The sequence below is a fragment of the Genypterus blacodes genome, unplaced genomic scaffold, assembly GCF_046128005.1.
Source record: "Genypterus blacodes isolate CSIRO-AG114 ecotype Tasmania unplaced genomic scaffold, CSIRO-AGI_Gbla_v1 ptg000070l_1, whole genome shotgun sequence".
NCBI lineage: Eukaryota > Metazoa > Chordata > Actinopteri > Ophidiiformes > Ophidiidae > Genypterus > Genypterus blacodes.
Window position 1 is genome coordinate 209,667 of NW_027466880.1, and position 24,494 is coordinate 234,160.

The window sequence follows — 24,494 nt, forward strand, 5'->3', positions numbered from 1 at the left end:
AGATAGATAGATAGATAGATAGACAGACAGACAGACAGACAGATAGAATAGATAGAAGTTTCATCGGGATCACACCACATCATTGTTAATTTGAAATCTTTTAAATGCACATGAAATTGCTTTTATAATTGAAGTACAGTTAAATTAGTCGAAGTAGAAATAGTAATAGTAATGGTTGTATCGTTTTCTACTAGACTTGAAGTGAACACAACTGAGGGCCGGTGAGCTGTCAGCATAGCTGCTCCCACATGAGTATAAACGCTAGAGGGCGCTGTCCTGTAGACTGGACTTTATTTAGGCTCGTTGGTCTCTCTCTCCGTCGCTGACATTGAACTGCCAGTTGCCTAGTGACGAAAAACTCACTGCTGCTGATGATTTCCTGCGTTTTCAAATCCCATAGCTGAACTTAGCTCATGCTAACTTTAGCGAACAGCTTCATGTGTTTGTGCCGTCGCTGTCGGAACAATGGACGAAGTAACGACCAAGTAGTTCATTTAGTAACACAGGTGACATGTCTTTGTCTTATAGCGCGTGATGAAGGCCTTGAAGAAAGATGAATAGTTATAGTTTCATCCGAGTCGTGGGCAAAGGGAGCTACGGTGAGGTGAACCTGGTCAAACACAAATCAGAGCGAAAACAGGTGAGAGTGTGTTCAAGTGTGGAGAGTAAAGAATGAGCCGTAAATGTTTAGTATTATAGGTGAGAGGAGTGTTTATCTCTCTGTCCGGACCTGAGAGCCTCTGACAAAACATGAGAGCTAATATAAGGTAGCCAAACAAATCTGAACGTAAATAAAGTTATTACGGTTAGCAGTAACTAAATAAGTAATAATTCAAGTTGATCAAGTTGATCAAGTTGAATTTTGCTGGTTTAAGCTTCTGCAGTGTGAGAATGTGCTGTATTCACTGTTATCATATTTTATAAATATATATATAAAATACAATGAATCTCTTTGGAATCGCTTGGATTCTGAACATGTGACGTGCATTTGTGACATTTTTCGTACACTTGTACACTTTTTATACATGAAACAATTCATTAATTAATGTAAGAATGGACAACAGCACAATGGAATTATATTTTACTTTTGCATAAAATTAATTGATTCTGATTTGGAAATCAAAGTTTTCTGTTCTATGAATGTGTTAATGCTGACTAAAATGTTTTCTTTTAATTCAATAATGAGTTCACTCTATTAGGTGGTAAAAAAAAGGAATTAAATTTACAGTTATGTGAAATAGAAAAGCCAGAAACATATTTTAGAAGCTAGACTCTGCAAATGTTCGGCAATTATACTTCCTCTGTCACAAAAATGATAAATCATCTATTGCCCGATAAATCAATCAGTCAACAATTAATAATTTCATCTCTAATCTGCTCTCTTTGCTTGTTTTTTTCCAGTATGTAATAAAGAAGCTGAACCTGACCACCTCCTCTAAGAGGGAGCGTCGTGCAGCCGAGCAGGAGGCTCAGCTTCTGTCTCAGCTGCGTCATCCCAACATCGTGACATACAGAGAGTCTTGGGAGGGAGATGACTGCCAGCTCTACATTGTGATGGGTTTCTGTGAAGGCGGTGACCTCTATCACAGACTCAAACAGCAGAAAGGGGAACTGTTGCCAGAGAGGCAGGTGGTGGAGTGGTTTGTTCAGATCGCTATGGCACTGCAGGTGGGTAGGGAACTAGAAAGTGGAGACTTGGTGCGGTCAAACGTTGATTCTTTACTTGAATTTTCGTGATCTGGCGTGTTTCTGTCCTTTGTCTTTGCAGTATCTGCATGAGAGGAATATTCTTCACCGGGACCTGAAAACACAGAACATTTTCCTGACCAAAACCAACATCATCAAAGTGGGCGACCTCGGCATTGCTCGAGTCTTGGAGAACCAGAACGACATGGCCAGCACGCTCATAGGAACCCCGTATTACATGAGCCCAGAGCTCTTCTCCAATAAACCTTACAACTACAAGGTATGTGGTTCACCTGCTCTTATCTGTGTCATAACAGGTCTCTGTCTCTTTACAATGACCTCTTCTCTTGTTTACAGTCAGACGTATGGGCCCTGGGTTGCTGTGTGTATGAAATGTGCACACTGAAACACGCCTTCAATGCCAAGGACATGAACTCACTGGTCTACCGCATTGTAGAGGGAAAGGTGAGCGTCGTCTCGTTTTACAAATATCTCAGGTTTTGACTGCATTCTGTTATCTGAGATTCTTATCAAACAGCAAATCTGATCACATGGTTTTATACAGAGAAGGGACACAGATACACAAACATTAAGATATAACACAAACCTCTTTAGAGATCCAGCTGAGGTAATCGCATTGTTATAAGAACACAGTGAGTCTCCATCAGGGGAACTTTAAGCTTGAATTAATACAGACAAACTACATTTTATGTAAAGTAATACATTATTGCTATTCATATGTTGTATTGTTAGTAGAGGTTTTCGCTGTTATGTTTAAGTTACCTGCATTTTTGGACATTTGCTTTTTGTTGAGTAGTTCATCTTTCCACTTTATGTCTTTTTATCGTAATGTAAACCTATACCTATATTGGGAGTATTCCTGTCCTTGTCCTAACCAGAGAAAGAAACATGTGATTTCATGATTGATCCATGTCCAGTTAAAATACGATACAATAAAATCATACTTTCACAGATTCATTTCCTTTCTTCTTCCTCTTGTGTTCTTGTATCAGCTGCCACAGATGCCCAGCAGATACGACTCCCAGCTGGGATCCCTGATCAAGAGCATGCTGTGTAAGAAACCTGAAGACAGGCCTGAAGTGAAGCTGATCCTCCGACAACCTTTCATCAAACGTCAAATCGGCATGTTCCTCGAGGCCACTAAAGAGTAAGTGGCACAGGCAGGGAACTCTTCTACCTCTGTTTACAGCATTTGGAATCTCTTTTAACACAAATTACTTTAATTTTGACTCTCACCCCACTAGGAAAACTGCCAGGTCAAGAATGAAAGCTGCGGGTGGAAGTGGTGACGATCGGGCAAACAGTGTTCGGTCTGCGGTGTCTGAGCGGCTGCCTGTCAGCCCCCAGCCTGAGCCTCCTGCCAGGGTGAGACGGGTGAGTGCCTGGAGATCAGGAACGTCTTTACAGCAGCCAAGCTTGTCAGTAAATGCCATTTTAATTCAGTTTATGCAGAGGTTCTTCAAACAGAGTGACTGTATGTTTGCCGCTTGAATGTGACTGTCAAGGCGAGAAATGTGAAATGTGTCAAACCTTCACACTGCAAACAGAATGTTCACACTCCCATCAGGAGCATACAACAAGCCCACAACTTGTATGTGAAAGCAAGAATGAGAACTATAATTTGGCATTCAGACGTTCTTCATGAAGGGATGTATTGGTTTTGCGTCTGTCTGTCTGTCTGTCTGTCTGTCTGTCTGTCTGTCTGTCTGTCTGTCTGTCTGTCTGTCTGTCTGTCTGTCTGCCTGCCTGCCTGCCTTCCTGTCTGTCTTTCTGTTTGTGTTTGTATGTGTGTATGTCAGCTCCCAAAAAACTGAATGTATAAGGAAAAAGGAGGTAACCTTGTAAAGAGGCGTGTGTTTGTTCTGGACTCATTCGGTTCTTTCCCTCTTACTCAGAAAGAGGAGAAGCCACAACAACATAAGAGCCGTAATGGAGTCTCTGACGACCGTCCAGCTCTGGCCGCTCCAGCACCCAAAGGCTCTTCATCAGACGCTCTCAAAGACAGCACCGAGTCGCTCGCAACCATCAGCAACATTAATATTGACATCCAGCTGCAAAAGGAGGAGGAGCCCAGGGAGCGACGGCTTCCACGGGCACAGGCGGTTGTGTCGCGCCATCATGCAGGTAACGGGGCTCCCAGTGCACCCAAAGACAAGAAGGGAAGAGGGAAACCGGAGCTTTGTCCCTCTCCCACCCCTCTGCAGCCCCCTCAAAGCCTCATATCAGGTGTTGGGAGTAGAGGAGAGACACCCAATGGATTGTTAGACTTTCATCCACAGGCCACTCCAGACCCCGGGGAGGCATTTTCTGATTTTGCAGCGAAACAGACACCGGTTGCAGATAATGACGATACAATGGAGTTACTTAGAGAGGCTGACATGCAAAACCAAAAGCTGAAAGCTCAGATTGCTGAGAAGCACGCTGTGAGGAGATCCACACACAAAGCCAACGCAAAAAACATCATACAGATTTCGGAAATGAAAATGGACAATAAGGGCGACACTGTGACTCTCCTCAGGGGAGCGCCCACACAAAACCAGACCTCAGACGTCCACGTAAGTGCCAGGAGTAACGCAGGAATACTTAGATGCTGGTATGTTCTGAATGTACTTTCATTTTTTGGTTGTGTAACTAACTGCGTGTTCTTCATAGGAAAGCCTAGAATCCACAGAAAAGCTGTTAGAGCCGCTCCCTCCCACAGCATTGGTGAGAATAACGCCTGTGCTCTTTCTTTGAGATGTTTCCAGATCAAAGCCCACACACTTTCTACCATCAAAATGAGTTTTATATTCAGTGTTGTGAGTATTTAAGAAAATATCTGCAAATTTTTCTTTGGAAATTCTTCAGGAGGATTCTGCAATTCCAGTGACGAAGCTGAACCTTGCAACTCCAGGCTTTACTCCTCTACATGAGTCCTCTGAGCTCTCTGTCTCAGAGCAACGCAGACAGACAGATGTCACACAGACGCATGGAGAACAGGACAAGGTAAAGACAGAGACGAGAGGTAGCTGGAATTCAGGAAGGGGCAGGACAGACGGCTTGAAAACGCATGAAACAACATTTGAACATAAGGAAAGATTTGTCTAGTCTAGTCCTGATAGGAATTAATCACAATAATCTTGTATCTTGTTTTATTTTTTACCTTTCTGCTAGTTTAAGGTGGCCGGTGCCAGACCTTTGCCTCCACTTCCTGTGGATGCTACAGCCATGGAGGTGAGGAAGAGGAGCAGGGGCGGGACAGAGAGCAAGAAGACAAACAGAGCTGCAGCCTCCAAATCATCGAAGGACAGTTTATTAGCAGTGCCACAGGTGATGACTCAGGGAACCGAGCATTTAAAACCCTATTGTAAATGTTTTTGTTCTACTAGAGCTCATGGTTGTTGGTTTTGCTCTACTCCTCATGAAAGTCTTTGAAATTGTGGGTCCATGTTGTTTTTCAGGATCGTCCTCTGTCTGCCAGGGAGAGGAGGAGACTGAGACAGTCCCAGGAGAGCAGCAGCCAGACAGGTACTTTAAATATACTCGTCCTCTCTGTGCTTGTATGTATGTTGTAAAAATAAATGAGTCATTGGTAGTTGAATTGTCACTGCTCTCCCTCAGGTGTTAGCGCTGTAAGAAGGGCGTCTTATGATGTCACTTCCTCCAAGGCTGAGCATCACAATGTCCCAGTCACCCGATCTGTTTCCGTCAGTGAGGTATGGACACTGAGACATTCATGCTGTCATCAGAAGGACACTGCAGCTTTTCCGTGTCTCTTGCCGTGACCGCAGCAAAAACGCTGAATGACTTGACAATTTTCTCTACATTCAAGAAGAGATGTCAGAGGCCTGCGTCATTGTTTCCCTGTAAACAGTGGTGTGTGTTTCATCCCAACAGGACAGGATGCTGGAACGAAGGTCAGATGAAGAGGAGTGCAGCTCATCAACGAGTTCCACAGAGCGTTCAGAGGGGGACTGCAGAGAAGGGTGCGAACGCACAAAGATGGGGGGGAGAGGCAGCTTGTGTGAAACTGACAGACATGTTCTATGTTTACATCTGTTATATCTGTCACCCGCCATTTGTGTTCTCTGTAGGAAGAGCGAGTGCGGCGACATGCAGGATTTAGTCACCATGATGACTCAAACCTTGAGACTGGACAGTGGAGAGGGTGTGAGCGAGATGAACAGAAGCCAGTTTGGCTCTACAGCACTGCCAGAGTTTAAGCTGAACAGGAAGTACAGGGACACGCTGATGCTTCATGGGAAGGCTCTAGAGGAAGTGGAGAGTTTGCCCCTCGGTGACTTACCTATGGGTTAGATTCATTTAGATACTTTGATCACAATTGTGTTTCATCTCTATTGGATATTTACCCATTCTGTCATTAAACCCTTCTCCTGATTAACAAGTTCATCTTTCCATAAAGGCTCCAGGTCTGGCCCAGCCAAGGTCCGCAGGGTCATAGAACACCTGAGGACTGATGTGGTGAAGGCTCTCGGGGTCAAGCTGCTGGACCGAGTGCTGGAAATCATGGAGGAGGAAGACGACACAAAACGAGAAGTAGGACAAACACACATCAGACACGGTGATAGGAAAGCTGACACCATTTCCTGTCAGACTTGTAAACATAGTGTTTAGGACATCAAACACTTCACTGATTCTACTCCTGTCAAGTTCAAATGACACTTTTGTTACTTCATAAACTGAGGTCACCTTTTCATTGAACACCTTTGGAATCCACTTTCTTAACAAATGTATACTTTCTCATAAATTACTCATGTAAAAACACTCTTTGGTTAAGAACCCAAGAAGTGTAAGTTGTTTTCAAAATGGTCTCATCATCTTTTTGTCTCGCTGCAGCTGCGCCTTCGTGATCAGATGGGAGAGAAGTACCAAGCCTACGCTGTGATGGTGAGGCAGCTGAAGTTCTTTGAGGACGTCGCCCTCAAAGTTTAGAGGATTGGGAGTCGCATGGCAGCGCTCACATGCTGCTGCACCGCTTGTGGAGCATTGACCACTCACACACACCTGTCTGGTATTATGTAAATATGTAGAAAGTGTCTTTGTACTCAAATCGAATACAAATCCAAACAATGCTGGTTGCAAGTTTCAGTACGCCTATGCAATGATTGTGAGAGATGTAATAGCAAGATACTATCCTAAATACTCGTCTACTTGCTGTTGTAGAATATGATTTGGTGTATTTATGTAACTGAAGTTGAATTATTGTTGTAGATATTAACTTTTTATTTTATACACAATTGTAGATTGGAATATTTCTAATAAATGTTAACCTGGTTTTCTTTCCTTTGCCAACTTGTTAAAAAAAACATGAATGACTTGTCTTTGATGAGCCCTGCAAAAAAAAGACTGCCATCACAAAAGAAATGCCCCGTTATAAAAACATATCCAGTATTGGATGTTTATTAGCTGGATACATGGGTATTCCATCAACACTGTAAACAGAGTTTGTCTTCCAAATGACTTGATTTTAATTACAAATTGACTTCCATGATGAAAACAAAAAAAGATGCATTGGCAGCTTAGCGGGGAGAAGTCTGAAGTTATTTGTGCTTCTTCTTCTTGATGCTTTCCTGAGGTTTTTGGTTCATCTCCCCACAGGGCTCGGGTACAAGCGGCTGCCAGGACAGAGGATTCTGTCTGTACATGGGCCACGGCGGCAGGGTCAGCTACAAGAAAAGAAAAGGGTTATAAATATTAAAAAGGAGGGAAGACAGGAATAGTGATCAGAAACAGGAAGGATCAAATACAGAGACAATAACAAAGTAAAGCTACTTACCAGACAGGACACAGCAAAGCCACCCAATACTATGTACACCGTCCAGCCAAACTGCTCAATGATCAGACCGTACACAAATCCAATCATCTGTAAAGACAACGCAAAGGACATGAATATGACTGAATAGATGGAAAGCATTACGTCATTCTGCTAAGATGTTTGGTATGGCTCCTGAGTTAGTTACCGCTGAGATGAGGATTATTCCCTGGAAAATCTGTTCAGCCAGCTTCTGGCCTTTGTAATCCTGCAACACAGGGGGGAAAGCAAAGTTATGAAAGGTGAACTAAACGATATTTGAATTTAAAACATAAAAGCATGGTCTTAGAACTGTTACCTGCTCTGTGCCGGTGTTCAATGGTGCAACATTTGACTAAAAAGGGCACAGCTGATCTCCCTCCAGAGTGGGAAGCATCAGCAGAAATAGTTTTTATTTTGTAACCAAGTGGTTAGTCGCGCCCTCCTTAAATAGATTTTTTCGGGCCCCCCCCCCCCCAAACTTTGGGGTCTGGTATGAGGTGTTTCAGGCTTTTGCCATATGTTATAGCAAAGGTCTATGTGCTGTTAATGAAAATATTATAAGCCAAAAGCTAAAACATTAAATAAAACAATGCAAAGATGAAGTCACGTTGCGCAAACTAAATATCAGGGTCATAAATGTATGAAGTCTCAACTCTGACATCACATTAAATAATGAGTCATCCTTTAGGATGTCATTCTCCTGCACTTTAATTTTGTGACATCATTCATGATGTCAAAAGCTGCAGCTATAACATTATCTGTGATGTCATTATGCAGCTATGACATCATTCAAGGCATCAACATGGGGTGCAACAGTGGTTCCATGAGGTGAGGTAAAGGGACTAAGCCAGTGGTTCTCAAAGTGGGGGGTGCGACCTCCAGTGGGGGGGCTCAGAGCTACTCCAGGGGGGGTGACCAGAAAAGGAGCGATATGAATGAGTACCGTTCCAGGAAAATGAATCAGGCGATACGTTTCGCTGCAGGAGAATGAGCATCCAGAGCGCCCCCAGTCAGACCGATCAGCAGTCCGGTGTTGTCTCGGGGGTCCTACTGTCCGTGATTTTCGTGCCGGCAATGGACGTTCCTGGTTCCCGGTTTCGCGCGCCGGGGGCACCAGTTTTGCGCGTGCGGGCGCCGGGAACGTCCGTTGCCGGCACACTTGCCGGTGAAAATCACGGCCAACACGTTTTTGCTTTTAGATTATTTCCGGCCACCGGGACCACCGTCCGAATAAACCAGTGAGTCAGGCGCCCCCTGTAACTTTTCCTGAAACCTTTGGTTACAGGAGAGAAACCTTTGGTTACAGGAGAGAAACCTTTGGTTTCAGGAGAGTAACCAAAGGGCGGGCGGGGTTTAATTTCCACAGATTTGGCGAGGAAACATTTTCACGTCAGCAAAAGCACTACATTTTGGTTACAGGGGAGTTACAGGGGGTAGGTATTAAACCCGGCACCAGTTTGACGCGCGCGGGCGCCAGGAACGTCACGGACAACACGTTTTTGCTTTTAGATTATTTCCGGCCACCGGGACCACCGCCCGAATAAACCAGTGAGTCAGGCGCCCCCTGTAACCTCTCCTGAAACCTCTGGTTACAGAGGTTTCAGGAGAGGTGCCCCCTGAAACCTCTGGTTACAGGAGAGTAGGTATTAAACCCGGCACCAGTTTTACGCGCGCGGGCGCCGGGAACGTCAGCAGCGAGTCAGGCGCCCCCTGTACGGTATTCAACCCGGCACCAGAAAAACTTGATGATCTATAAAAGGGGGGCGCAAATGAAAAAGTTTGAGAACCACTGGACTAAACTGTGTCTATGACCGCAAAGCTGGAGCAGTATATTAGAGAAGGAGCTCCGCGTCTATCCAACACAATAATAACATAATTATGGAACCCGCCACAAAAATTAAAATTACATTGTTTTTTAAAGAAAAATAGACATTCAGGTGCTTAAATAAATCTACAAAAACAAACTGAACTAAACTAACCTGCTAGAAATTGAGCAATATTACACATTGATGACGTCTAAAGCGATATGGTGCATGAAGGATCTCTACACACTGATGATCTCGGGATATTTAAATAATCGTCCAACAACCGGACATGCAATACGCTACCAACTCGTTCATAACCATTAGTCGTGCATTTTAAGATAAACTTCAATAACAACCTTAATAATGTTGAAGCAAAGGGGGTTTTCAGTTTCGGAGGCGAAATCATGGAGACAGCTGTTATCAAACTACCGCTTGTTAACTCTGACGTTAGTACGTCAAAGGTGATGTTAATGACTAAACCCCATAAAATCTTACCATGTGTGTTGGAATGGACTTAAATATGGAGAGCATCTTCACACTTTGGTCGAAAAGGTCTTACAACAACGACAACGGTCCAAACAGGTCCAGGCTTCCGGTTTTAGTATAGCTACGTCTTGTTGTGAAGGACCCATCCAGTTTCTCGCGAGTTTCTGAACTCTGCTTCATTATGCAGATTTGCAGATCTACTGAACATAGGGGTAGGTTACAGTACTGTCCTTCACTTGGGTATTTTGTTTTACGTTAGTGAAAAGCAGTGTGCGTTTAAATGACTGCCTGTCTATGTAGGTACCCAATTTATTATATTTACGCATTTCTTTGGTCTGAAATTTTCCATAAATTCCACTTGTATCACATGCACTGTAGCATAATACATAATTGGATTTTCTAATGCGGAAAACAAATAGATAGTGACTTTTTACAATCAGGCAAAATGATGGCCACCTATCAACACGTACAAAGCGGAATGTGGCCAAACTTGACTGATGTTGAGCTGGCACTTTGGCTTCATGTGAAGTACTTTTATTTGTTAATTTTTTGCGGTAAACACCTGAATTTTATACGTATTTATGGTTGCGTAGACAGTTAATAATTCTACGTTTTTTACAGACAGTAAAGTTTGCCACGCATTCAGATTTCCCCTCAGTCTCCATTCGGCAGCTAGCTGATTGTTGATACAGCTGTGTTGTTGTGCCGCAAAACACGTTGGGTCGAATTATTTACTGGTTTTATCGTTAGGGTTTTCTTAGCAGACGTTTGCAGGTTCGAATGCCGTCATTATCATGACGCTGAGGAGAGGTGAGTGATTTGTTTTGTTAGGTAGTTTGTTTTCAAACATTGTTACGGTATAACACGTGGAAATGGAAATGTGGTGACCGAAATGCAGAAGCCAATGGGTCCACAGATGGTAGATTTTCGGTTTTAACAACTTAATAGATAAGAAAACCTACAAATACAATGTACATAACAATTTACCTGAGTATAGGAGCCAACAAATACTATACCACAAAAGACAAGTGGACAGTAATTGTATACATTCTGAAAATGATTTAAATGAAATTGAATAATTGTTGAACTTTGTGAGAAGCCTCTCGTGAGATGTTTGATTGAGTTCTGAGCCATCATGTATAGTAAAGCTGTATTTAGGAGGTATTGCATTTATTAATTTTTCTACATACGCTCTGCATCATTATCCATAGTCCTGAACTGATGTGCTCTTGTCTTTCAGTAAATGTGGTCATTCTTGTGCTGCTGGCTGTGGCCTTCCTGGTAATAGTTCAACGAAATCTCCTCAACCTTAATGACTTTTTACACAGAGAAAACCCAGGTATGTATATCTTAACGTATAGCTCCAACGTACATCACCTGCACTGAACCTGAACATGAATGTGAATTATGTTGTTTGGAACATCCCATCAAACAGATTCATTGTGTCAAAATAATTATGTCTTCATCCAGATGTGGCACCAGGCGCGATTCTTCCCTTTGAGTCCGAGTTGTCTCCAGATCACAGACTGCAGGCGGAGAGGACGGGGGAGGAGATCCCCGTCCTCATCACCGCTGCTGAGGAGAGACTCGGTGGCGTTGTTGCTGCCATGAACAGCATCTACCAGAACACTAAAGCCAATGTCGTGTTCACCATAGTGACCCTTAACGACACAGTGGATCACCTAAAGTAAGACCATAAATCCAGCTCTTCTATTTACTGCTTTAGGTAGTAAACAAAAATATGTGGTGTAACATTTTTAAAAAATCTGTTTCATCTTCAGGTTATGGCTCAGTACAGCAGTGCTCAAAAATATAAAATATAAGATCCTTATATTCAAACCAGACATCCTCGTTGGAAAGTTACCAAAGGATCCACTGATTCTGGAGGCTACAAAACCGGTGAGAGGAATGTGTCCTGAACTCTTATTTCCTGTACGTCAAGTTCTTCTGTCAACTTTCCCAAATGTCTTGCCTTGCAGCTGACCTTTGTTAGGTTTTATCTACCTGTGTACATACCTGAGGCAGAGAAAGCCATCTATTTGGATGATGACATCATTGTACAAGGTGAGACAACACGGGCCTGTTTCATTCTGTCTATCTTCAGACATTTTTAGTTTTCTCCCGATCATGTTGGTGTTTAACTTCACTTACGTAGTCACAAAACATTCAAACATCCAGTCTCCCAGGGACTAATGTATAGATTTTATCGCGTTTGTTCTCAGGGGACATCAAAGAGCTTTATGAAACCAACCTGAAGTCCGGACATGCTGCTGCCTTCTCGGACGACTGTGATTCAGCGTCTGCGAAGGGCATCGTCAGAGGAGCTGGAAATCAGGTGGGCGCCTCTTAGACATCAACACACACATACGTATGTGAGAGTACCTGAAGGTGGAGTCTTCCTCATAGCAGATCGTTGCTCCATCAGAACAACTATTTAGGTTTTCTGGACTTCAAGAAGGAGGCCATCAAGAAGCTCGGCATGAGGGCCAACACGTGTTCCTTCAACCCAGGAGTCATCGTCGCCAACCTGACCGAGTGGAAGAGCCAGAACGTCACCCAGCAGCTGGAACACTGGATGGAGCTTAACGTGCAGTAAGTCAGAACCTCAGCAGCTGAAGGTTGATGATCTTGTCCTGTTTGTAGCGATGATGAATTTAAGATTGTTCTTGTTTACTTCAGCGAGGATCTGTACAGTAAGACGCTGGCAGAGAGCATCATCACCCCTCCTCTACTCATCGTCTTCTATAAACATCACTCCAACATCGACCCCATGTGGCACCTCAGGCACCTCGGTAAGTCGCCGCTCAGGCAGTAATGAGAAACTGAAAGCGTTTGGGAAGTTCGTTTAACTGGCATTTAATCGTTTATTCGGTTGTTTGTTTAAGGCAATACAGGTGCAGGGAAGCGCTACTCGGCTCAGTTTGTGAAAGCTGCCAAACTCCTCCACTGGAACGGACACTACAAGCCGTGGGGGAGGACGACGACTTTCTCCGACATGTGGGACAAGTGGTACATTCCCGACCCCACAGGAAAGTTCCACCCTGTGCGGAGACCCACAGGGGACAAATAGACTAGAGGAGACGGCTGCAGGGACCTAAGGACCGTCGTCTAATCTCAGGAACAGACATTTTCGAGTTCTGCCATCTGACCTGTGCACCTGTGTACCTTCACCTCCTCTTGAATTCTGTTGGATTGACGTTGTCCATGGCTGCTAAGTGCAATGGGAGCAACTAATCACTCTGGAAACTCTGTAGCTTTGAAATGATGACCTATGCTTCGTCTTTGACAGAAGCAGACACTGTGCTTGTGTGTATTTGTGGAAGTCAGTGAGGGTTATTAATACTTTATAACAAGGGGCCAACTCCACCATGAATATGCTCACATGCTCAGGTCGTAACTCACACTAACCAGCCGCTCTCACTCGCAGCTTGCCCCAAAGTTTGTAACAGGTTTCCCTTCAGTGTTCCCTCTCCATTTTGAGCAGATTTGTGCGGTGTAAATGTCTGATGTTCCCTCACTTCTGCTCTGCCTGTGGGCCCCCAAAACATGATGGCACATAGATTTGACTCCTGCTGATTGTTTTCCACATTTCCCTTTGTATTTCCCATGACACAGAAAATGCCATTTGAGGAACTTCCTTTTCATTTTTAACTGAACACCAGCAGATATGAACTTGCCAATCAATTACAAGTTACTGGCCAGACTGATGCAGCCACATATGCAAATTTGATCTGTTTGAGCTTCAGTTTGCTTCAGCTCACATTAACCACATGCTGCCCTGTACATCAGGCTGAACTATGACAATGTGCTTCAACAAACTTTTATACGCAGACCACTCCACTAATTGTTACAGGATGTTTGTGCTTTAGCCATTAATGGTCAGAATGTTTACTCACCATGCTGCTGTATATTTGTCATATTTTGTGCATATCATGAAATAAAAGGATTTTATCATGAAAACCTCTTTATCTTCACTTAAATTGTGATGAAGTTTCTGAGACACTGAGGCTGTGTAGAGGGTTTATTACATGTACAGTAAATAAATCTATATACAATATTCAGCAAGAACACATGGCACAGATCATGTCAGAACACTGAACCTTTCACTGATAACATCTGACAAAATTCAACAGTAAAATCCATAACCACATAAAAATACAATCATTTCTCCGACTGGGATTGGAGCCTGACAAACATCGTTCAATGTCATAATTGAATATGTGTCTGGGAGGTCCAACACTTAGACAGTGTTTATCACCTGTCTGACAGAAAGGACAGACTTTCTAACTGATTATGAATGGACTGAGCCGGTCATGATGAGATGGAGCTCTGTACAGCGTGGTCAAGGCTGTTGAATAACAGTTCTTGTCCACAAATCCACGTGAGGCACTTTGAAGCACTGATAAGACAAAATTCATTTAAAGTCTGTGTTGAAGTCGTAGGCGTCGTCTGATTTAGCCGTGGAGAGGCTGCTGATGTCGGCGTTGACGGGCTGGACCTGCACCGGGGCCGACAGGGCTGGAAGGAGGAGCAGACGGGTACAACATGGTTACACAAGGGAAGATGTGGCCAATGAAATGAGCTCAAACTTGTTTTTGAGGAGAATTTACTTTTTAGTGACATGTCCTGCGGTTCCTCTGCTTCTTCCACTTGGACACCGGGAATCTGCTCACTTGGCTCAGACTGAAAGAGCAGAAGATAAGATGTTAAAGACCTAAAATCCTTCTATCTTTAAGACACATGTAGTAAATCAAACTCTGGATCGGCCAGCAGGATCAGCGTTGGATTAGAAGTCTTCATATACAAATCGAGACTTTACATTTGTCCTCATTTCCATGCTGGCGTGTGGACCAGGAGCAGCTCTACTGTCTCACTGGATTTACAAAAAACTTCAGTTGACACAAACCTATACAATCAAAACAGTCTACAATTTGGGAGACAGAAAAATGTTTCACCTCTTCGTTCTTCTCTTCCTCTCTCCCTGGAGACGCAGGTTCTCTCTCTAAAGACGGAGGATCTCTTTCAGGACACGCAGGTTCTCTCTCTGGTTCTTCATCGCTGACACTAAGGAGGCCTGTCGGGCCTTTGGAGGTGAAGCCTATGCTGCTGGCCGGGTTGGGGAATTTCACACCTACAAAAAGAAAGTTGGCGTTAACAGAGGTCAAAGGTGAATGTGTTCCATCGGTAGCAACGCGACCAACAAATCCAGAGTCTGGAGGCTCTGAAGAGTTTAAAGGCGTGCGACTCATTTTTTTGCATGCAGTATTTCTAATGAATGCAAGCAACGAAAGTTTAAATGAGAGGATTAAAGGTGAATGTCTGTACCACTCAGAGTTTCCTCGTTGCCCGACTTCAGCCTGTTGAGGTCCCAGCCGGTTTGCATCTCAGTGACCACAGAGTCAGTCAGGTAAGTTGGCTGGCTGCGGTTCTCTGGCACCTTGCTGTGGTAACTCATCTTGGCTCTGACAACACAACAAAACAAGGACACAATAAAATGCCTGCACAATCAAGCAAGCATTCTGTACTCATGTTGGGCACAGTGTTTGGATCAGAGTTGGATTAGAAGTCTTCACAGTTAAGTCTAGACTTGCGTTGTTGTCCTCATTTCCACACATATGGACGTTTACTCATCATTCATCATCAGTTAGACGCAGAGAAACACTCACCCAGTCCAATCAGCGAGGAAGGTCTCAGCCGCCCGCTCCGTGCTGGCGACTCCACCTTTGAGCAGGAGGCCGCGTTTGGTGGCGAGCAGCGTTAAGAACTCCACAGAGTTTCTGTAATTTGCGATGTTGTACTGCAGCATGATCTGAAATAAGGACAGATGGCAGAAGATGTTTTCATTTACAGGAAGCAAACAGAAAAGGTTTGCATCTTCATCTACAAGGGAGCCAGTAACCGTGTCTTCCAAAGTGTAAGAATAATGTCTCAGCATCGCTCCCTGCTCTGAGCCGTCGTACCTGGCGACTGTCGCACTGCTTGAGCACTGTCCTGACGGCCTCCAGCGAGCTCTCCTGGCCCTCCTCCACCTGCAAGCTCCTCAGGGCCATGGAGGCCGGCGGGTTAGAACGTGCTGCCACGATCCCCGGGCTGTCCAGCAGCTTCACGTTCTTCAAGACGTGCACCTCCTGCATCATTCTGGGGAACACGGGAATGGCAAGTTAGACAATAAGATACAACTGGAAGTGGGTCATCAATAAGTTTCCAGAAACTTCTGACCACAGTGGAAACGTCTGTTAAGACTTTTCGGATACGTTTGACTCACTTGGTGATTCCTCTTTTGGTGCCAGCATTACACGCCAGGATCCCCTTCAGAGTGTTGATGAGGCTGCTCTTGCCCACGTTAGGAAAGCCTGATGGTGACATGACAGTGCATTAAACACACAGAGCTTCACATGGAGTCAAAGAAATGAGTTCAACAGAACTAAGATCGGTGCCACAGGCGACTAGAGCGCAGACAAGCTGGGTCGCAATGATGAATGTCAAAGTCAATTAGTTCAGATGTTTCAACAGTTCATCCAACCCAATACTGTTAGAGTGAATCATGTAGAGCTGCAGGTGTGAGAAAAGTTTTCCTTACCAACTACTCCCACTCTGAGCGTGCCTTCACTCTTTGTGAATGCTAAGTAACTGCTGAGAAGCTCAGTGAGGCAGCTGTGTCCAAAGCTCACTGCTCCTTTGGACCTGTCCAGGATCACATTGGAGGGGACGATCCTGCTCTTCTTTGCTTCTTGCTAAAAGGCAGAATCACACAAGAGATATTTGTTAAAATCCAAAATATTCCACACCGAGACTCTCCAACTTACAGATACACAAATTTTTGCTGGCTTGTTCGCAAACACACCAGTCGGTTCTGCTGCATCGCAGAGCCGCTTAGATGCATTTGTTGGTTTCTCTTGGAGGTAATAACCGGTTAGAACAGCACAAGACGAGCTGCTCAACCTTCTCAGTCCTCCATATTTCACTGATGTGTAGCCCACATTTTCAAATTGTATTTGCCATGACCTGTTAAGGTTCACAGATGCTGGGAGCCTCACCTTAGACGCCATGTAACACAAATGGAGCAGGAACGTACATAAAGTTGCGACCAAATGTGTCCAATATTCAAAAAGTTAACCATAACATTCACACATTGTAGCTTTAACTTAAACTGATCCTTGTTACTGATCAGTGACGAGCACCTACCACTGTTCTGTCCTGGATCTGTATCGACGCTTTGAAGGCCACCACTGGAAACTCCTGCTGCAGAAACTTGATCCAGCGCTCCGCGTTTTCCTTTGGCACCAAATCTACAGAGAGCCAAGATCAGACACAGAGCAAACGTTTAGAGAGCAGAGATCACAGAAGACCAGAGAACAGTGCATGCTTAAATTGCAGTTCACATGTTTACCTATTTTGGTTAAAACCAGTACGAGCTTCTTGTTGCCCTGCCTCTGGAGCACAGCCTCCTCTAGCTGTGGACACCGGCATCCCATTGGATCGCGAGCATCCAGGAGCTCCAATATGACGTCAGACGCATCGATTACCTGGAAATAAGAGACAGAGACAATGAACACAAAACACACATTTACCTCCTGCCGTGAGCCACTTTACAGCCCATCAGAGCCTTTATGAAACAACCTAACAGACGGTGAAGCAGCTCGGCTCACCTTGTTTACTTCAGAGCAAAGGAACTTCTTTGAACTCCGGTCCACAGCCTTCTGCACTCTTTGCTGCTGCTCCTCCTCCTATTCAGCAGGACGCATAATGAATTGCATGTAAGCGGACAAAGTAAAGGGATCAGAATCAGAATGAAATCGTACTTTGCTTCGTTTACCCTTCTGGCCCTTTTAGCCTTTGGATCTGTTCCTGCCCCCACTGCCTCCTTCTTCCTCTTCTGGGCTCTCTCCTGGATCTTCGTTTGTCTCTTTTTCTCCTTCTCTTCTTCAATCTAAGGATTTTAAAGAGATTTTACAGAGGGTTAGCTCTCAGCCCTGGTAAACGACCTCATTGGTGATAAGTTGCATCGGTACATTTCTGAGTTTGGTGTTGCTGGGCTGACCTGTAACCTCCTCTGCTCCGCCTCCCTCAGGACCTCCTCTTTGAAAGGAGCGCTGCTGGGAACACCTGCATCCTTCTTCACTCGTTTGCTCACTCCTTTCTTCTTGGCCTCTTTTCTGAGTTTTTTGTGGTGTTCACGCACCTGAACAGAGAAGCAGGAGAATACATTTAGAAAACTTATTAGGAAATTAAAATGGCTTGGAAATCACCCCTAATGTCCCTGGAAGCTGTATGTTCATTCTACATAAACGCAGTAGATGTGTGCAAAGATATATATAATGGTGTATTATTATTTGCAAATATGACATTTACCCTCACACACGCTGTACTACTTGAATAACAATGACACTTTACTCATTCATCTCCTTAAGACTTTACTTATTGACTTTGAATTATTATGCAATTCCGTTTATAGACTAAATGTAAACTGCTACTGTGATGAATAATTTGGGAATTTAATCTATACAATTTCTAAAAGAGAGCAGAAGCTACCGACTGCTCCCCCTTCACGGCCTCGTGTTCTACCTCGTGCTGAAAAACAATGTTAAAATAAACCACTTACCTTTTTCTCTATTTTGTAACGTTTGGAACATGACAACCGCTTACTCGCTTTCTTTAACTCTGAGGAGAAAAGATAAAAAACAAAACAAATTATCTTATGTCGTAGCATTCTTTCGCATTTAGCTGTAGCCTAAAATGAAGCTAACGCCGACTGAACATAAGCGTGTCGCAGCCATTCTTTTCAAAGATAACATGCTACATACGTGGCTTTCTCCTGACAATAACATCTTAAAGTGATAATATAAAGCTTTTATATTTATATACGACGGCTGTCACATGTTAACTTACTTGGGCGCTTCATCGTGGAGATGTGGACGTGCGAGTGCGACCACTCTGCTCAGTACTCACACGTGGAGGAACGAGAATGCCTCGACTTCCGGTTTAAACAGCGCTGTGTTTTGATGTTGCCCCCTGCTGGCCTGGCTACGTTAGGGCACACTGTAGCTGTAGGGTCATTATTTCTGCAGCTATTTCTAGAAACTATTCAAGAAAAACAAAATCAATAAGTACTTCTATTTTCTCATACTTCTAGCATCTATTCTTTTGTATATCTGCATTTACACAAGCTATCAGTTATTATGTATTATGTTAATCTGAAGTTTGGAGCTCTTTAGAGGCTGCTGTACCCATTCATGAAATTAGATTTGTTATTTATTTGTCCATAAATTGTAATAGGAGATTCATAACGTTGATAATCCATTGAGTAACTGGCCAGTCAGATTGCAGTGCCTAACAGCATTTAGTTCATTCATCGCTGAGAATTCATCACAAAATGGAGATTTTAAATTTGTTGAGCATGTAATGGTTATGGTATCTTTGTATGTTGTTGAATATGAGGGAGGGGATTGGACACAATTTTCTGGACTTCCTCCAAGATGTTTTTTTTGTACCACACATACGCACGCACGCACACACACACAAACACGAACACATGGGTATTTGTGTTAATATGACATTAGGCCCTAATCTGCGTTTCTGAGTGTTTTGTAATGTTTGTTGACAACTATGAATAAACAAGTGTCCATGTAAAGTTACACTAAGGGCCCTGAGGAGACATTACGTCATGGTTGTGTCATCTTGCTTGTGCTAAACATCACCACGGATAGAATTTGGTGAAAGATCAAGCTTTGGACTTTAGGAGGAGAAGAAGAAGACGAAGAAGACGAAGAAGAGGAGGGGGAAGAAGTCTACGTCACGTGATTGGGTCGAGCATCTTTTTGGTCCATTTTGGATGTCAACGACAGCTCCCTCACCACTACCAGCAGCCAGCAAAATGACCAAACTCCAGTTTCTAAACGTGTTTCTGACGGAACGCCTCATGCTCGCCGCGCAGGAAATCTACAAATCAGTGGAAGATACGATCTTGGAGTACCAGGAGGAGATCGCGATCAGGGAGCGGGAGAATGACCACCTGAGACGGAGGCTGCGGGACGCGGGGATAGAAATATGGCCAGGTTAGCTCGGCTGTGTGCTCGTAGCTAGGCGGAGGGAGCCCCAGCCTATCCGATCAGCATGTGAAATGACATTTTGATGTTGAAATGGAAATGGTGGCGCGCACTGAACCAACATATCAAACAACCGATTAGTCTGATTTCCTTTCCTTGACTCCCAAAGTAAGCAAACTTTAGCTGTTAGCGAGCTAGCTGCTGTTAGCTGTGAGCGGCTAGCGTGTTAGCCGACTTGATAGCAACCTTTGTTCGTTAGCCAGCTAAGTAAAGCTAGCCGACTAGCTACACCCGAGTTAGCATTTAGCTCTGACTGCTATCCACTGCTCAGGTAGACGGAGGTATTAAAGCTTTATGAGCCGGACTCTGCTAACTAAAACACGCCCGAGTCTAAACGCTACAATGACGTCACTGTAGCTTCACTGAGAAACAAAGTAACTCATGTTGTGATGATAGGCTGTACAGTGAGGATAATAACTTCAAAAGTTGTTGGCTAACAGTGTAAAAAAACACACAAAACATCGATGAAAGCTTTTAAATTTGTTTGAATTTTTCATACACGTGAATAACAACTCTTATAAAGTAAAACTGTTGCAAACTGGTGATGCAAAGCTGTTCAAACTGTTCTATCATGCTCCACATTTCTATCTCAGTACTAAAGGGACAAACACTGATGGTGTAAAGTATAAACCGCTCAGATCAGGAGTGAGTTTGTAAATATTATTCAATAAGAGGTGAGAAACCTTAAAAGCAGCCAAGCAGACACAGAGCAACCAGAAGGTCGTCCATGTTTCTCCTGATGCAAACTAAGCACATTGTTTACCTTTTCCTCTCCATGAATGTTGTCATAGGATGGATCTGATGACTTAAACACTTTGACAGACTGTTTTACTGTGAAAGGAGCAAAGGAATGCTTGGTCTTAAATATAAAATTCAGCTTCTTCTTACCACATGTTTACGAAGTTTTGATTGTGTGTAACTGTGCTGGTTTTTGTTTCTGACTGCATACAAAGTTATATCTGCAGCAGTTGAGTTGTTGTTTCCAGATGTTGACCTTCCTTCTCTCTGCTGTATTCCCAGATCGCCCCTCCATGGCGCTATTGGACGAAGAGGATGGTGAGCATCCCCGTCGTGAGTGGAGCCCCAGCATGGGCCACGAGGAGCGCCTTCCTCTTCAGATCAAGGAGAAGAGAGATCCCAGGGCCAACCAGGGAGAGGAGCAGCAGATCCGCAGCCACGGCTCTTGCAGCACGCCGGAGAGCATCTTCACGCCTCCACGGGTCGCAAACGAATATCCCCAGGACGCCCCGCACGCATCCAACGTGCCTCAGAGCCAAGGCGTGGAGAACAGGGAGAGGGAATCTGGAACTCGGAGCTCCTCCAGACACGTGAAGGCGGAGAGCGGAGGAAGCCACCGAGGCTCCACTCCTTCCAACAGCGCTCCCCAGCCTCTGGCGCCCGTCAACCCAAACTGCTCGAACGAGAACAACATTGACATCATTGGGGTGGAGAACGGAGGACAGATGGTCGTGGGTAAGGGGGGCACCGGCTCCAGCAGAGGACAGAGCTCTCACGGGCGCAACCAAGCAGCAAACGCCGCGGACTGCCCGCATCAGAAATCCCCCCTGCAAGGCCACATGTCGTCGTTCGGCTGTAAGGTTTGCGGCGAGGCCTTCAGCCACGTGGGCCACTTGCACGTGCACGTACAGGTGCACACGCGGGAGAAGCCGTACCGCTGCGGCGTGTGCGGCAAATGCTGCAGCTCCTCGGGGCGACTGCAGGAGCACCAGCGGAGCCACACGGGGGAGAAGCCGTTCCGCTGCCAGATCTGCGGCAAGGGCTTCACGCAGATGGCTCACCTGAAGGTCCACATGAGGATCCACACGGGAGAGAAGCCGTACAGCTGCCCCGTGTGCGGCAAGTGCTTCAGCCGCTCAGACAAAATAAAGCGGCACCTCCAGACCCACAGCCGAGAGGGAACGTACTTCTCAGGGCAATGAAGGAGGCGTGAAACAAAACGGTGTGGGAAACTTTTTACAAAAAGCTAAAATCGCTGCCATTAAGATGAAGCTTTTTCTTCCTACTTTCCAAGAACTAGGAATTCCACAGCCTAGGTTTTTTCCTTTTTCTTTGTTGATCTAACCTAATCCTCCTCCATGCCATAGTCCCACAATAGAATTTGTATTAGCATCTTTAGTCATTTACCTAATTTTCTATTTTATTTTTTACTTGTCACTGAATATGAAATCTCTACCACACAACCTTGAGTTATTAAAGTAGCTTAGACTTTCAGAGATATTTTTTAGCCTTTGTTAGTTCATTGATTAGCATGATGAAGTCTTCCACGCGTCCTCGAGATGGAGTTACCTGCAGAAGAGAATTGCAACAATAATATTCAGCATCATATCAATGTTGATCAGGGCTTTTTGTTTTCAACCTGCCACCTCAAATCTGTCATTTCACACCTGAGTTCAAAGTTTTAGCTGCGCTCGTCACGGAATGTCTTTTGAAATTGGTCAAAACAAGCAGGGGAGAAGACAAAGCCGCCGAGCCGAACAAAGAGTAACGCCTAAGAGTCCCGGAGCGTACGATCTCAAGTCAGAGCAGCCGACCCGTTGTAGCATTCTGACCCCGCGTCACACTCCGTGGAAAGGAACATGGCGACTGTAGCATTGCCAGAGACGAGGTGGTGCATCTGAGGGTGATGTAGGCTTCCCCATCTCTCAGTTTTACACCTCTCGCTTTACTTCTCCTCTCAGCGCTGTTACGTGGTTGCACAGCCACTTGCCGGCGCTCCATGTTCCTGTGTTCAGTACAGAGAAATGTATCCAACCAGCTTCACTAGTGTAAAATAATGTCAAATTGTGTAAAATACCACTACTCCCAAAGACACCACAGACTTTAGAACGTCTGTGGTGTCTTTTCTTATGAGCTGCACTATGGCATCTGTCCCAAGACGATGCAGGAATTCACCTGTATTTCAACACCGTCAAGTATTAGCTGAACCCTGAATCTGATGGTTTTCAGGAAAGTCAGTCTGCAAAAAAAAACAACCCCTCCGTTCACTCGTGTCTGTGTGACAGCCATTTACCTTTGAGAGGTCTTAAGAGTGATGTAAGCTGTGATTGCTGTTTCTGTCCAGTTCATCAAGGAATCAGGTACTTTACTTTACTCCCCCTCTGAAAAACACATCCTACACCTCACCTTTCACCCTTCTCCTCTCAGGACTAATGCTGCATTCATGTCACTGTGTGGGGAGCTCCAAAGTGCGAAGGATTACAAGTTAGAGACTCCGGGTTTGTGAATTTGTCTCCACTTGTTGCAGACAAGGACAGGAAAATGTCATTTTTCATCTGAATATCCTGCAGAAAGGTGTGATAGTGAATTAATGTGAACACAACCTGACACCTTCAGAGAGTGTGTGTGAGCTCCTGCTTATGTTCCCCTTCATGTGTGATGAATGCAGCATGAGATGACTGTAACATGGGCTCCAACCAGCAACCACTCACAGTCTACTTTGGGACACCTCCCACACACAAACACACACACACACACACACATTTTACTGTACAGTGTTGTATCTTTGTGTATTAAATGTTATTTTTAATAAAGTAGTTATTGACTATCTACTGGAATTGTTTTCTATATGTAAACAAAGTCAGCATAGTGTAATATGGAACAGTAGCAATGATCAGAGAAGAGCTCAAGCTGTCTGCCAGTTCACTACAAATAATGAGATATGAAGTTAAGGGAGACGCTTTGAACAAAAGTCATAAAGCTGCAGCAGTTAAGTTACTTTTGCTTTCAGCTCGGTGAACATAGTTGAGACCAAACAATCTCAGTTTAACCACCTGGTTGTAATTAACCTCAAACCTGAAAATAAACCAGACTCAGAGATGCCAAGGGAGTTCCTATTTTCAAAGCAGCTCAGTCTGGTTTCATGGAGATATTGGAGAAACGTTGATAATGGCGTCCTCCAGTGGCTACATGCGAAAATGCACTTTCGAACTTATTATATGGCACGTAGCATTTTATGAACTTATTAGTTTTTGAATTAGCTTTTTGTAAATTGCTATTTTAAAATAGGGTTTAAATTGTTACTTACTTATTATTACTTTCCATTAAATTAGTCAGCCAGCTGTGTGTACTGTGCCTTTATATCCCTTATCCGATTTTTAAACTGGAAATGTTTTGACAATGAGAATTACGGCTTTAAAAAGAGCTCTATGACTGCCAGTTGTTGGTGCAGACACACTGGAGCCGTAGAGGGTGGAGACATTCTGACCAGGTGCTGGTCATGAGGCATTCAAAGTTTTCTGTTGGTCTTTGTAGATGTGGGACGCCGTTATGCCAGTACGTCACATGGCCACGACCTCACGGCTTGGTGTGTCTCCACCCAGACACACTTGAGATTTGATGTAAATTCTTACATCTGGAAATGGGTTATTTGTTTATATGTATTTTACAGTATAGACAAAAGAGGGTACAAAAAGACAAAACAATTCAAAGACACTAAAGTAGGACACAAAACAAAGACATACAACATAACAGGAAGTTAATAAATCCAGAGATATAATTAAATCATTTATAGTTAAGGTGAGGTTGCAGTGCAGGAGTGAAGATGCTCTTACTCTTGATAATCGGGTATTTTTGTGT

The 24,494-nt window shown here is 44.2% G+C and overlaps 5 protein-coding genes and 2 non-coding genes across 8 annotated transcripts; 3 read left to right on the top strand and 4 right to left on the bottom strand.

Moving 5' to 3' along the window:
• The first annotated feature begins 354 nt into the window (after positions 1–354).
• Positions 355–6,957, top strand: nek4 (NIMA-related kinase 4). Its single transcript, XM_076156881.1, has 16 exons — positions 355–640; positions 1,402–1,668; positions 1,769–1,966; positions 2,044–2,151; positions 2,700–2,854; positions 2,952–3,081; positions 3,603–4,262; positions 4,360–4,413; positions 4,555–4,692; positions 4,861–5,016; positions 5,148–5,214; positions 5,308–5,402; positions 5,584–5,672; positions 5,781–5,998; positions 6,110–6,243; positions 6,544–6,957. The coding sequence occupies exons 1-16, from the start codon at positions 554–556 to the stop codon at positions 6,637–6,639; spliced, it is 2,652 nt and encodes an 883-aa protein (XP_076012996.1). The 5' UTR covers positions 355–553; the 3' UTR covers positions 6,640–6,957.
• A 114-nt stretch (positions 6,958–7,071) lies between these two features.
• On the bottom strand, positions 7,072–9,953 carry spcs1 (signal peptidase complex subunit 1). The gene is made up of 4 exons (XM_076156882.1): positions 9,802–9,953; positions 7,668–7,727; positions 7,484–7,570; positions 7,072–7,373 (listed from the first exon to the last, which is right to left on the bottom strand). Exons 1-4 carry the CDS (start codon positions 9,835–9,837, stop codon positions 7,248–7,250), a joined length of 309 nt encoding a protein of 102 aa, XP_076012997.1. The 5' UTR covers positions 9,838–9,953; the 3' UTR covers positions 7,072–7,247.
• Positions 9,954–10,265: 312 nt separating this feature from the next.
• Positions 10,266–13,738, top strand: glt8d1 (glycosyltransferase 8 domain containing 1). Its single transcript, XM_076156460.1, has 9 exons — positions 10,266–10,602; positions 11,033–11,131; positions 11,263–11,479; positions 11,574–11,691; positions 11,772–11,856; positions 12,015–12,127; positions 12,218–12,384; positions 12,472–12,584; positions 12,678–13,738. The coding sequence occupies exons 1-9, from the start codon at positions 10,587–10,589 to the stop codon at positions 12,860–12,862; spliced, it is 1,113 nt and encodes a 370-aa protein (XP_076012575.1). The 5' UTR covers positions 10,266–10,586; the 3' UTR covers positions 12,863–13,738.
• A 60-nt stretch (positions 13,739–13,798) lies between these two features.
• Positions 13,799–18,792, bottom strand: gnl3 (G protein nucleolar 3). Its single transcript, XM_076156457.1, has 15 exons — positions 18,682–18,792; positions 18,395–18,453; positions 17,834–17,974; positions 17,609–17,722; positions 17,442–17,519; positions 17,183–17,318; positions 16,978–17,081; positions 16,373–16,526; positions 16,058–16,145; positions 15,753–15,930; positions 15,459–15,601; positions 15,118–15,254; positions 14,748–14,923; positions 14,403–14,475; positions 13,799–14,310 (listed from the first exon to the last, which is right to left on the bottom strand). The coding sequence occupies exons 1-15, from the start codon at positions 18,692–18,694 to the stop codon at positions 14,207–14,209; spliced, it is 1,698 nt and encodes a 565-aa protein (XP_076012572.1). The 5' UTR covers positions 18,695–18,792; the 3' UTR covers positions 13,799–14,206.
• Positions 15,328–15,402, bottom strand: LOC143005533 (small nucleolar RNA SNORD19). The gene has a single exon (XR_012964039.1). It is a non-coding gene; the product is annotated as a small nucleolar RNA SNORD19 (small nucleolar RNA).
• LOC143005535 (small nucleolar RNA SNORA47) lies at positions 16,673–16,749 on the bottom strand. Its single transcript, XR_012964041.1, has one exon. It is a non-coding gene; the product is annotated as a small nucleolar RNA SNORA47 (small nucleolar RNA).
• A 680-nt stretch (positions 18,793–19,472) lies between the features above and the next one.
• LOC143005208 (uncharacterized) lies at positions 19,473–23,464 on the top strand. 2 transcript variants are annotated; one of them, XM_076156459.1, is made up of 2 exons: positions 19,473–20,006; positions 20,919–23,464. In XM_076156459.1, the coding sequence occupies exon 2, from the start codon at positions 20,930–20,932 to the stop codon at positions 21,836–21,838; it is 909 nt and encodes a 302-aa protein (XP_076012574.1). In that variant the 5' UTR covers positions 19,473–20,006; positions 20,919–20,929; the 3' UTR covers positions 21,839–23,464. The 2 variants fall into 2 exon arrangements, with proteins under 2 accessions (XP_076012574.1, XP_076012573.1); XM_076156458.1 differs by having other exon boundaries at positions 19,473–19,847.
• The last annotated feature ends 1,030 nt before the right edge of the window (positions 23,465–24,494 follow it).